Here is a 12,491-nt window from a genome sequence, read left to right as displayed (position 1 = left end):
TTACATGGGGTCATAAGAGTGCAAAAATTACCACATGCCTGCATAAAGGTCTAGAAGATCTGAAGAGCTGAAAACCTATCTAGAAACCATGTGCGCACAGCCTGGATCTAGATATCTCTGTCTAATATTTTCCATGGAAAATGTATACACTGCACTGCCACACAGGAACACCCACTTCATGTATATCGCAGAAAGTGAGGATGGCAAAGGAAATATTGCTCTCATTCTGCACATCTTCTTCACTGTCTAGATCCACTAGTTGTAGTTTTGTTTGTGTTCTGAAAGAGCGGGGAGGAAGGGGGGGACATGACAAAAAGCTAAATAAATATTTAATGTGTCAGCACCTGTCATATAGTTTCTGTGCACCACCACTATCGATTTCCTGGTAGTTCTCCTTCCCTACCCAACTTCATTAAAGAATAAAAGTAAAGTAATAAGTCATTTCACACTCTGTCTGACCATTATACAATAATAGCAAGATTTCATGCAAGGGTACAACATTATGCCCATCTGCAGTCACAGTCTCTTTGCAAAAATCTCAATTCACACTTCACATGCAGCTAACCTTGTTACCATTCCCTTCCTAAATCCATCAGTCTTGCAGCTGCACGTCTTCACAGCCCAACATCTTAAAATTCATCACTTTGACACCCTCACATCCCTACAGGTCAAGCTAAAGAAGCCAACCAAGAATAATTAAGGGGTACCCCAGATGTTTAGTTTACTTCTAGACAATCTTTCCCTGAACTGGGTATGGTTCTCTCTTCATACGCTAAAGATCCATGTAAGGTGCTTGTCTTAAGGGGAGGAGACCTCCAACAAATTTCAGAGGTCTCCCCTCCACTTTTTTTTTTTTTTTTACAAGTATAGCTCTTTGTAGTTGGAATTTGAACAAGAAGCGTGATAATGAGTAGGTTCAGGGAAGGAAAGGTGTTATCTCATTAAGGTAATTACTAAGACATCCCCACGACTGCCTCGGTTTGAAAATGTGGCAATTAAAGCGCCCTACATAGGCTCCCAGAGACAAGGGAACGCGACAGCCTCGGACAACTTTTGCGTGCCCGGGCCGGGAGGGAGGGAGGGAGGGGAGCAGGGCCGCTGTCCGCCCCCCTCCCCGCCGGAGCGCCGGTCCCGCGGGGCACGGCCCGGGGCAGCGGGGGGAGGCCGGGGGCCGGCGGCTGCGCCCCCGGCAGAGCGCGGCTCCCCGGCGGGGCGGCCGCGGCGGTGGCGGGGGAGCCCCGGGGGTCCCGGCGCGCCCCGCATCCATCGCTGGCAGCGCAAAGCGCCTCGCTCGGCTTCCTTTGAAAACCGCTAATTTTGAGGACCGGCGCTCGTGCGCTTCCGTTAATAGAAGCGGCTCGTGAAAAATAGGGCATATGAATATGGAAACGGCGTTTTAATGTGACGGGCGCTCCGCTGGACCTGCTCCCCGGCTGGAAATACGCAGAGACAGGCACTGGCTCTGGCTGCCCCACGGCCCCTTCGACGGCGGGGGCAGCCCAAGGGAGGAACGAAATTCAGAGGCTTTTTCGCGAAACAGGGGCACAGGGAGCGGGGCCTTCGGGGGCCGTCCGCGCCGGGCCCGGGGGGACTCCGGCCTCATCAGCTGTCCCCCGCCGGGGACCGCGGGGGTCATCTCGACGCTGCTCCCGAAACAGAACAGGCAGCTCCCACCGCGGGACGGGGGCGCAGGGCCGGCCCGGCAGGCCGGGTTTGTGCTGTGCCCCCTCTCCCTCGCGAGCAAGGGCTCCGCGTTAAAGCGGCTGCTGGGAAAGAACCCGGTGGTGTCACCGGCGGGAGACGAGGGCTTAGCAGCAGAAGGAACAGAGGGGGTGAAAAAGCTGTGTAATTCAAACCTGAAACGGTCATTCGCCGCCCATCCTCACCACCCCCGGGCTGGGGATATTTCTAACATAACGAAGGGGTTTACCCGTTCCATGGGTGAGCTCAGCCTGGCTGCACTCACTCCACGCCCTGGGCTCAGCCGAGTCGTTCCAGTGGGCTGCAGCAAGGACTTGGGGCGACTTAGAGCGTGAGCTCACAACAAAAACGTCGTGTGAATTTAGGAGGAGTATAAACTCTGGAAAGGGAGAGAATAACAAAAGTTAAAAACCTACCCGCACAAGAAGCACGAAAAGCTGTAGGAGCGATAGGCAGTTACACGAATTTAAGCTAATACGGCGTTGCAGGTGGGCTTCGCGGCCCGTGTAACCGGGAGCGGGGTAAGGGCACGGCAAGGAGCCCCGCTCGGCGCTGCTGGCGGGTTCCCCGCGGCTGAGCCGGACTGGCCGGCCCGACTGGGCGAGCGGATCCCAGCTGCCACCCCGGCGCCAGGGCGAGCACCCTCGGAGCGGCAGACGCAATGCTCGTCCCTGTGTCCCGGCCCGGCGAAGTCCCCCTTCCCACCTCCTGTTCTAATGATGGCCAAACCAAGCCTCCGGGAGGGGGGAGTAATTAAACATGATCCTGCTGCTGCATCCCGCGGGAGAGCCCTCCAGCCAAGAGCGGAGCAGCGGCCGGGAGGGCTCCGCCAGAAGCCGGAGGAGGCAACGAGTCGCCAAAACCTGCCTGAACGTAACAGGACTTCCCCGACGGAGCCTCCCGCGTCGCGCCCGCCTTGCAAAACACATAGCCAGGACCCAGCAGAAAGAAACCAAAGGGGAACCGGGGACAAAGCGACCAAAGGGGCTCCGGCGTTCCACCGCGGGGGCTCCAGCGATCCCACCGCGGGGGCGCCTGTGCCGGTCCGGAGCGACACGGGCGGGAGCGGAGCAGCCCTGCCCCGCTTCCCGCCCCGCCGGCTGGAGCTGGGGCAGCTCTCAAACACCCGGGGCAAAGCCCTCGGGACGCAGCCCCTGCTCGGTGCTCTCGGGGCCAAAGGGCCTGGCCCCCAGCACCCCGTGCCTGGCAGGACAGGGGCTCTCTCCCGGCCGGCGGGTGGCGGAGAGACGAGCCAGCCGGTGCTGCGGGAGCCTGCCTCAGCCGCCTCCATCTTCATCACGGCCCACCGGCAAGCCGCCGTGGAAGGAGGCCGCCGGATCCCGCGGGCGGCAGGCTGCCTTGGCCGCCCGGCCGAGCCCTGCCCCCGAGCCCCGGGCGGGGCGGGACGCTGCCGCGGGGGCGGGACGCGGGGCGCCGCCGGGGTGCGGGCCGGGCCGCGCCGCCCGGAGCTGTCCCTGGTGCTGAGGGCGGGCGTGGCCGCAGCCGCCCGGCTCGCGCACGCGTCCCGCGGGGCCGGAGGGGCCGCGGCAGCCGCGCTCCCGGCGTCCGTCCCCCGGCGCGGGGGGGAGCGAAACCCCCAGCCACCGGGAGCCACCGCGTCCCCGTGCTCACGCGCCGCTCTCCCACAGCCTCGCGGTTCGTCTCCACGCTCAGCGCGCCAACAGCCAGGTCTCTTCCGGCGGGGGCCGGTTTTTCCCGCGGTTTAAGGCTAAGAGCGCCCGTCCGTCTGGCAGCAGACGGGCTCGTTTATTTGTTCACATCCACGTCCAGGGCCGGGAGCGGAGGCCGGAGAGGGACCGGGACTGCAGGAATTCAGCAGCTCGGCACCAAGTCTGGGGGCGGCCGCGGCGAGGGCAGCTGTCTGGCGGAGGAAAGGGGACAAAACCCGGGCGGCGCGGCCGGGAAGGCACGGCCCCCAACGGCGCCGGACGGCGGGTGCTGCCCGGTGCTGCGCCGTGCCCCGCGCAGCCCGGCCCGCCGCCCGGCTCTTTGTCCTGCCGCAGCCCCGCCGAAACGCGCGCCCCTGTGCCGGGGGTGCTTGAGCAAGCAGCGGAGCCCTTTCCCGCAAGGGTGGCCCGGCCGGTCAGCTTCGGGGGCAGCCTGTCCCCGGGTCGGCTCTTTCCCGGTGCAAGCGGGTAGCGAGACAAATGAAGGGCTGACATTTCCAGCCCCGCTTCCCAAATGGGGAAAGGGGGAGTGAAAAGAAGGGATTCCTGCTCCAAACCTTCTTCTCGCTCGCACGCACTTTCCAGTTGGATCTGGAAATAGATTTCAGGGGAGGTCGCGGTTCCTCGCCGCCCACCCCCGGCAGACCCTGCTTTAGACACCGTCCGACTCCACACCGGCATCCCCCAGCCCGGCCGCACTCCCCTGCCTGCCGCGGTTCCCGAAGCACCGGGAGCCCCCAGCCCCTGCCTGGACGGGGACCCCGCGGTTCCGGGCCGGCCCTGCTCGGAAGGGGGGAGTTTAGGGGGACACATCGATTTTGCATGAACTTTCCTTCCTTATTGTCTCTACTTTCCAGCGAGTTTGTGCGGTCAAAACCGAGCCTCGATTTAGCCATCGAGAACAACGAGCTGGGACCAGCCTTTCCAGCCGGATCGCCTCCTTTCGGGAGAAAACAGCCCAGGATTCATTGTTTAGACTCAGGAAAGGGCTCTAACCGAGCCCAAATTTCCTACCTCCTTCCCCAGCCCGGATAGGATGCGTTTCCCAGGAAAACCTCGGTGGCGAGGGCTGCTCTGGCCACTCGGGACCCCTCTCCCGCGCCGTTCCTGGCGGGCGTAATTTGGGGGGCCACGGCGGAGGCGCGGGGGAACAGTCAGCGGCCGCCGCAGCACGGGCAGAAAACGAGGTGGGCGTTCCCGACCCGCTCCCCTTTTGTTAGATCAAGGCAGAGGTCAATATGGTTTTAACGCGAATTTATTAGCAGAGAAATCAGCAAGCCGCTCACTAATTAGCAAAGCCCAAATAAACGTGCCCGGAGGCTTCTCTTTTTCTTTTTTCGTTGTGATTTTTTTTTTCTTTTTTCCTTCTATCTCAAAAGAAAGGGAGCCCAGGAGAAAAAATAGGGGGGGGGGGGGGGAGGGGAAGAACGCCAAACCCTCAGAGGAGAGATAATATTGGACTTTATGAATGTTTTATAGGTAATTGCTGTATAACTTTCTAATTTCGCAGGGGGTTGTTCATCTCTAAAGGCTGGGGACAGAGCCGTCCCCGGAGCTCGGTGGAGGGTCACAGCCCCCAGACCCGACCCGCGCCCCCTCTGCCCCCGCGGGACCCGGCGGCCGGGCGGCCCGGGCAGGCGTGGAGCAATGCGGCGCTCGGGGGGGCGGGGAGCTGCCTTCCGGGGGAAGGGGGGGCGGCAACAAAGATCAAAGGCCGGCGGGGCCGGGGGCTCCGTACCGGCCGGGACGCCCCTGCCCTCCCTGCCTGTTTCCCCTCGTTACTCACCCCGACCACCGGCGCTCGTTGCCTGTCCCAGCTCGGCGCGGAGACAGCTGCCGGCCGGGGGCCGCGTCCCCAAGCCCGGCACGGCCCCGCCGCGCCTGGCCCCAGGGGCTGGAGCCGGGCCGGGCCGCCCGCCGCGCCGCAGCCTTCCCGGAACCCGCCGCTACCCTGCCCAGGTGCTTAAAATAACGACGAGGGGCACGGCACCTGCGCGGGGATTTGCTTTTCCTTTACAATACAGATAGGGAAAAGAAGCGCCGGATATGAAACAACGAGCCTAAAATTAAAAATAATTTTAAAAAAAGTGGCATTTGCCTTTTCTACTCCGAATTTCTTGCGCTCTCGTCACGGGGAAAATTAGCTACCTTGAATTTCCACGTTTGTTAAAAAAAGATAAAGTTTATTTTTTTGTTTTTGGTTTTTTCCCTGTAATTTTCCAGTCACAAAAAAATCTATATTTTGTCATCTAAGCATTTATTTTACTGAATCCAAAAAGACATGAAAAGGGAGAGGGGAGAATCACGTTCGTTCGTTTTAAACTAACGTATAGAAGTGAATTTTTTTTCCTCCTTTTTTTAGACGACATATAATAAATATGATATAGCACTCAGCACTCGGTCTGTACAATTCTGTTCGCATTAGGGAGCATGCCACTTTTCAATAAGAAAAAAAAAAAAAGGTCATGAGAAAAATCAGTGCAAAGTTCTCCGTTCCCCCGGTCTTCTCCGGCGGGCGGGGGTCGAGGCGCTCTCATTCCCTCCGTCCTCCGCAGCCGTTAGTCTCTCCGGCGGGCTCAGGCTCCCTCTCCCTCTCCTCCTCCTCCTCCCCCTCCGTCCCTCTCTCTCTCCGAGCTCCAAGTCCTGCCTCGCAGGAGCCGAGGTCGGCGGGTCGCCCCGCGGCTCTGCCCGCCTTCCCCCGCGTGTGGTCGTTTCACTTACGGGCTCGGCTCTGGGTTCACGGTTCAAGAGTCCCTGCTCTGACTGATCGCCTCCCTCGGTGGCCGGTGGCTGCCTGCAGAAGCTCCTGCCCCTCGGCTTCCCCTCGCTTCCTCCTCTGCGGTGCTGGGGCTTGTTTGGGGACGGGGAGGGGAAGGGCTCGTTGCGGGGACCGCGGTGCCGCTTCACCGGGGGTGCGGGGTGCCGGGCATGGGGTTGGCCAGGGGGTTGAGAGCTGGCTGCCCTCCGGGCCCCAGCCCGTGGATCAGCACCCGCGGCACCAGCGGCCGCTGGAGCTGGGGGTGCGGCGCGGGGGGAGTCCGGTACATGCTGCTGTACATGGCCGCGGCCGCCGCGGCCGCCGTCGTGCTGTCCATGCTGCCCAGCAGGCTGGGGTGGTAGAAATAGGGTGAGGGGAACATCCTCTGCAGGGCCGAGTAGTTCCCGGCCTCGGCCAGCAGCTCCAGGCCCACCGCCGTCTGCCGCTTCCACTTCGTCCTGCCGGGAGGGGGAACAAGAGGTGGCTGCAGGGCGGGCGCCGCGACGGGGCGCCCGGCCCGGTTCCTCGGGAGTCCGCGGCCGACGAGCCCCCTCCCCTCCCTCTGCACGGCCCCGCACCACCGGGGCCCCGGCGGGGCGCTCCGGCCCTGCGGGCCCGCACACGGCGCGACCCCCCCGGCCGCGCCCGGCTCCCCCCGCACCCCCCGACACACGCACGCGGCGACTCCGGCCAAATTAATAACCACGGCACACGGTTAGATCGCAGCGCGCTGACACTAATGGTTTGCGACAGAATTAGGGTGGCTGCAACCGTATGTAATGAGACAGAAAATTACGGCAGCGGTGACAGGGGCCGGACCCCCCAGCCAGCCGCCGGGGAAGGCGCGGGGCAGCCGCCAGGCGCTCCCCGCATCGCCCCGCGCTCCGGCGGGCAGGAGCGCGACGGCGCCCGCCTGCCCCTCCCTCGACCCCCGGGGAACCGCCGGGGCCCGCCTTACCTCCGGTTCTGGTACCAGGTTTTCACCTGCGTGTCGGTGAGGTTGAGGGCGGCGGCCAGGTCCATGCGGTCCTGCACGCTCAGGTACTTCTGCCGCTCGAAGCTGCGCTCCAGCTGGTTGAGCTGGTGGTCGGAGAAGGCGGTCCGCGCCTTCCGCGGCTTCTTGGCCCGCACCGGCGGGCTGTCCCGGCTGCTGCTGATCTCCCGGTCGCCCTCCTCCTTTGTCCCTGCGAGGGAGCCGAGGCGCGGTGAGGGCCGGCGGGGACACCGGCTCGGCCCCCGCCCCGGTTACGGGGCCCCACCGCCCCCTTCCCAGGGGTTCCTCTGGGGGAACGGTCAAATACGGCGGGAAGCGGCGGCGGCGAGCCCGTCCGGAGGACGGCGGGCTTTCCTCTCTCAGCTCGCCAACTACAGGGCTTTCGTTATTTTCTCGCCCTCTCCCCCCGGCCCGAAATGCCGGGAAATCGATATGTCAGCCCGGCTCCGCTCGGGCCCGGGTTTGTGGCGCTCCTTGATCTTCCCCGCAGGAAGAACAATAATCTCCCTAATTGACCCACTGGGGAGGTTGGTGCACACAAAAATGGCCAGACCAGACTGTACATCTGGTTTGGACACTCTTATGCTAATGCTAAAAGAGCAAAATGAGCGGCACACCCGGGCGTCTCGCTGCTCTCCATCCTGGCAATAATATCTCAATGGGGCAAAATTAGAAAAATGTGTCCTGCCGGCCCTCGGCTGAGCCGGACTACCCGCGAGGGAGGGCAGCTCCGCCGGCACCGCAGGGAAAACAGCCCCTCTCCCTGCCTCGCCTCTGCTCACTCGGTCCCTTCCTTCCCTTGCCTTTCCCCACGCACACATAGCTATTTTCATTTACGAACCCCGCACGGCGGGGTCTTCCCCAGCAGCACGAAATATGCAATTTAAAAAAGAACAAAAGATGAAGAAATAAACCTCCCTATCCCGGCACGGGGAAAACCCGGGTGTTTTGCAAAACGCACAAAGCCCTTCAACCCTCCGCTGCCTATCGCGGGCCGATTGTTTTTGTTATTATTTTATTTTTAATTAAAAGTTCTTTCGTTTATTTGGTATTGACTGTTCGGAAAGTGGGATATTTTTTTCTTTATTTTTATTTTAGATCGAATGAGCAAAAATAAAAAGGCTGAAGGCAGCAAGTGCAGCTGAGCCGCCGATTCTTAGAAAGCCGGAGAATCATTTACGCGCATTTGCATTAAAAATAAATACATTCCGGTTTCCAACGCGATCCCATCGGTCCGGCTTTTTCCTTAGAAACAGGGAAGTTAAATAAAAAAGAGGCGGAAAGGCCGAGAGAGAGAGAAAAAAAAAATCATTTCCTACCGATCTTAAACCGGCGGCAGCGAGCAGCAGCCATCGGCTGCGCCAGCCGGTGCAGCGGGCGCTCCCGCCGCTCCTTTCCCCCCGATTTTCGTTTCACCGACACGGCCGAGCGCAGCGGCCCCGGTTTTAGCGGCGGCCGAGGAGGTGCGGGGCCGTGCCTGGCCGTACTCACCGTGGCATTTGATGTCGCCCTGCGTGTCGTCGCGCTTGTCGAGCTTGGCTTTGCCGTCCTCCTGCTCGAGTTTGGGCCTGAAGCTCTCCGGGGCCCCGCTGCCCTCCTGCTTGGGGGTGTGATGGGGAGAGGGGACGCTGGTACTGTAAGGTGCACACGCCGCCAGCGGTTTGCTGTCGCCCAAAATGTCCTTAATTAAAAAAGAAGAGGTGGAAGTCCTGGGGCCGGAGCTGGCCGAGCCGAGCTGGGGCGGCGGCGGCTGTGGGGGCGACGGCTGCAAACTCGGCGGCGGCGGCGGCGGGTGCGGGCCGAGGTGGAGGTGGTGTGGCGGCGGCGGGAGGCTCTCCGCCACCCCCAGGTGCGGCTCGGGGTGCTCCATGCTCACCGAGATGGGCGACGAGGGCGCCGTCCCCACCGTGTCGATCTCCGAGCAGGGGGACGGCGTGGCCTGGCTCCTAAAATCCGCCGGCCGGCCGTCGCCGTGGGGGCGAAAGTCTCCGTTCATGACTCCGGGGCTGCCGGTGTTGCCGCCCGACAGGATCGTGTCTATCCCGAAGCTGGACGCGCTCGGCCCCTCCATGGCGGACCGCTTAGCGCCGCGCCCGCATCCCCGCGAGCGGCCGCGGGGGTCGCACCGGGGGTGGAGGGGAAGGGAGGGAGGGGGGGAAGCGGGTTACCCCGACCCGCGCACCGGCGGCGCGGGCGGCACTAACGCGGGGCCCCCGCCGAGCGCCACATCGCCGCCGGGCCGGTTCGCCGCTACCCAACTTTGTTGCGGGAAGTTGCGGGCGCGGAGCGGGGCGGACACCGGCCACTGCGGCGCGCCCGCCCGTGCCCACCGAGCTCCTCTCGGCGGCGGCGACTCCCCCCGTGACGTCAGGGCCGCCACGTCCCCCACGCCGTTTATTATAAACCCGGGCTTTTGCCGCCGCCGCTGCCCGCCCCCATTGGCGGGCGGCCTAGCGGGGGCTGACGCAGCGCGGGCGGCAGCCAATCGGCGGTGGCGGCGGCGGGGACGGGCGCGGGAGGGAGGGGGGGCGCGGCGCCCCCCCTCCCTCCCGCGCCCGTCCCCGCCGCCGCCACCGCCCCGTCGGGCCCCAGTGCCCCGGCCGCCGGATCGGACCCCCCGGAGACCATCATCCGGTGTTCCCGGGACGGTTTCCTGGTTGAATGTCAAAGTAATGGGAAATGCCAGTGACAATACGTCGTATTAATTCTGATGAAGTGGCGTGTCAACCTAATTAGCAGAGTAATTATAAAGGTGGTAATGAATGATTTGGAGTTCTCCGCGTTACGTCTTAGGACGAATTGCCGTTTTCAGGCCCCTGTGAAGCCCACACCAACGCCTCCCCTCGTGGCCTCCAGCAGCCCTGGGACCCGACCAGTCCCGAAACCAGCCCCAGCCCTCGGGGGCGCTGGGGTCGGGGCAGAGCAGTGGGGCAGGACTGGGGCAGGATGACCTCAAGGGAGATTTTTCAGGTGGTGGCGTTCAGCGACGGACTAGGTGATGCCACAGGTGTGGCACCCACACCCACCCACCCCCCGTCCCCCACACAACGGCTTGCCTCGGTGGTTGGAGCCCGAGGAGCGGGACAGCCCCCGGCCGCGGCGCTGTGCGGGTGCGCCCCCACCCCGTTTCCTACAGCGGTTCCTTTCCTGGGAAGCCGTCCCGCTCAAAGCTCCGGAGGGGCACGGAGGGCGCATGGGGGGCACAGGGGGCGCGGGGGGCCGCGGCGAGCCGGTAACTCGCTGCAGGCGGTTGGGTCCGACGTGAGACGCCGCAGCCCTGGCGCAGTGGTGCGGGATGAGGGGCCGCGCCCCGACAGAAGTGTCGATGCGGAGAGCGCCGTGGGCTTCGGCTCCGCTTCCGACGGCTTGGGGCAGGTCTTCCCTTGTGAGGGGATCCGAGGAGCTTCTGGGTCCTCGCTGCCAAAAATCGCCAGGCCTTCCCTGGGATTCGCCGGTGACCGGTGTCACAGCCGAAGCACACCGGCTCACGCCGGTCGCCGCCGCGGGGCAGGGCACAGCCCCACTCCCGCATTTCTGAAGAAGTTTTTTCGACGCCAGGAAATCCTGCCCGGGCAGCGCGCTGCTACCAAGCATCCCCCGCTCCGCCCCGACGGCCCCGCATCGTCGCCCGCTGCCCCACGGGCAGCCGGGGGACAGCCGAGCATACGGTTTGCCCCGGGGGTTGAGGCGATAGTGCTGCGGCCGGAGACCGGTGAGGGACCGGCGGTGGCGGGCCCCGAGGAGGTGCAGGGCCGCCCGTGGCCGCTGGGCGGCGGTGGCGGCCGACCCCGTTGTCCCCGACGGGCGCCCGCCATGGACGGGACGGCAGGCAGAGCGGCCGCGGCGCTCCGAGCAGGGCTGGCGGGACGGCGGGGTGACCTCCTGCCAGCACGTCCCTACAGATCGGGTCGTTTGAAGGAACAAGATGAGGAAAAGGGAACAAAAGAAGAAAAAGGGGGAAACCTGAGGAGCAAAATGAAAGATCGGGAGAAAGGGAAAAATACTTAAATATCTGCAAATGCACAAGCAGATTTCCTGCAGCAGGGAAGCAGCCCGCGGTGGCCGTATTTATCCTGCCACCTTGGTTTGCCATTTACCAAAAGTATGTCCTAATTATCCCTAGGGTAATTCGGGATCTGCGGTAATATGTTACACTAGCGTAATACTTTAACTCACAATACACTTCCCCGTCTCGGAATCGGGATTTAGGGCTTGAAGTCATGTTCCTGAAGAATGAACACTTTTCATTTCCTTCCTCCTATTTTTTAATCCTGGATTCCATTGATCAGAAACATTCTGGGGGGCCGCGGCGGCGAAGCCCGCCCGGGGCAGCCGCTCCACTCCCCGACGGGCCCCGCCGCAGCCTCGGCCTGTCCCGCTCCTCCGGCTGCACCGCGGGCGGGTGCGGATTCCCAGAGGCCAGATCAGCCCGACGCGGGGGCACCGCACGCAAAAGGCCTTCCACCTCGCACTGGCGCCCTGCGCGGGCGCGGAGGGCAGCAGGACTCCCCTCGCACTTGTTGAAGCTGGGGATGAATGCGGGACAGATACAGCCCCGTGTCCCCATAGCCCCTGGCTGGGTGACCCCCCTTTTCCCATCTCATCCCACTCGTCTGACTGCGGGCAAAGTCACGGAGCTTACCACCACCACCGTCCCCCCAATAAATCGGCTATAGTTGAATCAAAGCGATGAGCGAAGGTGCCACTGAGAGGAGTCGGACGAGGGCCCGCTAGTTAATTAACAGGCAGCTAATTAGAGCGGCACTTTGAGCGCTAATCAATGACCCGATGGAGGCTGGGGGCAGCGAGCCGCAGGGACAGGGTATCATGTGCCGGGCCGGGGAGCGCCCGCTCACCAGCCGGTCCCTGCTCGGGGGGGCGGCCCCGGCCGAGGCACCACAGGCTGGCCCCGGGGTCCGGCCGGAGAGGTCCGGCCCCGAGGAGCTGGGAAGGGGCTGGTGCGGAGCTGCAGCCGCCTCCTCGGCCCCGACGGGAAGCCCCCACCCCAGCGAGGGGCACCCCGAAGAGCGGGGTGCGGGGGTCTCTCCGCAAAGCAGCTCGAGGCTGGCAGGGCGCAGCGTCCCGGCCCCGGGATGGGTTTCTCCCCACTGGGATTTTGGTGCGCAGTCGTGTTGGCTCAGTGGCTGCCTCGCAGCTCGGAGGGAGAGGGGGGCTGAGGGGGCCGGGAGGGGCTGAGCCCGTTGTACTGTGAAATTTAACAGTCTGAACATCCCTTTATTAAAAGCTGCTGCTTGACATTTACACTGTGCCAACAGACTCGCCGTCTAATCCAGGCGAAAATATATTGTACCTTGGAGTAATTGGGGCCGTTGCAAGAGACGCTACAGAA

The 12,491-nt window shown here is 63.1% G+C and overlaps 1 protein-coding gene across 2 annotated transcripts; it reads right to left on the bottom strand.

The window, feature by feature from the left end:
* Window positions 1-4,648: 4,648 nt before the first annotated feature.
* BARHL2 (BarH like homeobox 2) lies at window positions 4,649-9,518 on the bottom strand. 2 transcript variants are annotated; one of them, XM_055724903.1, is made up of 4 exons: window positions 9,018-9,518; window positions 8,633-8,822; window positions 7,106-7,331; window positions 4,649-6,605 (listed from the first exon to the last, which is right to left on the bottom strand). In XM_055724903.1, exons 1-4 carry the CDS (start codon window positions 9,210-9,212, stop codon window positions 6,293-6,295), a joined length of 924 nt encoding a protein of 307 aa, XP_055580878.1. In that variant the 5' UTR covers window positions 9,213-9,518; the 3' UTR covers window positions 4,649-6,292. The 2 variants fall into 2 exon arrangements, with proteins under 2 accessions (XP_055580878.1, XP_055580877.1); XM_055724902.1 differs by having other exon boundaries at window positions 4,650-6,605; window positions 8,633-9,518.
* Window positions 9,519-12,491: the final 2,973 nt, after the last annotated feature.

This window comes from Falco cherrug, chromosome 12 (genome assembly GCF_023634085.1).
Source record: "Falco cherrug isolate bFalChe1 chromosome 12, bFalChe1.pri, whole genome shotgun sequence".
NCBI lineage: Eukaryota > Metazoa > Chordata > Aves > Falconiformes > Falconidae > Falco > Falco cherrug.
This window is presented reverse-complemented; position numbering and strand designations above follow the sequence as displayed.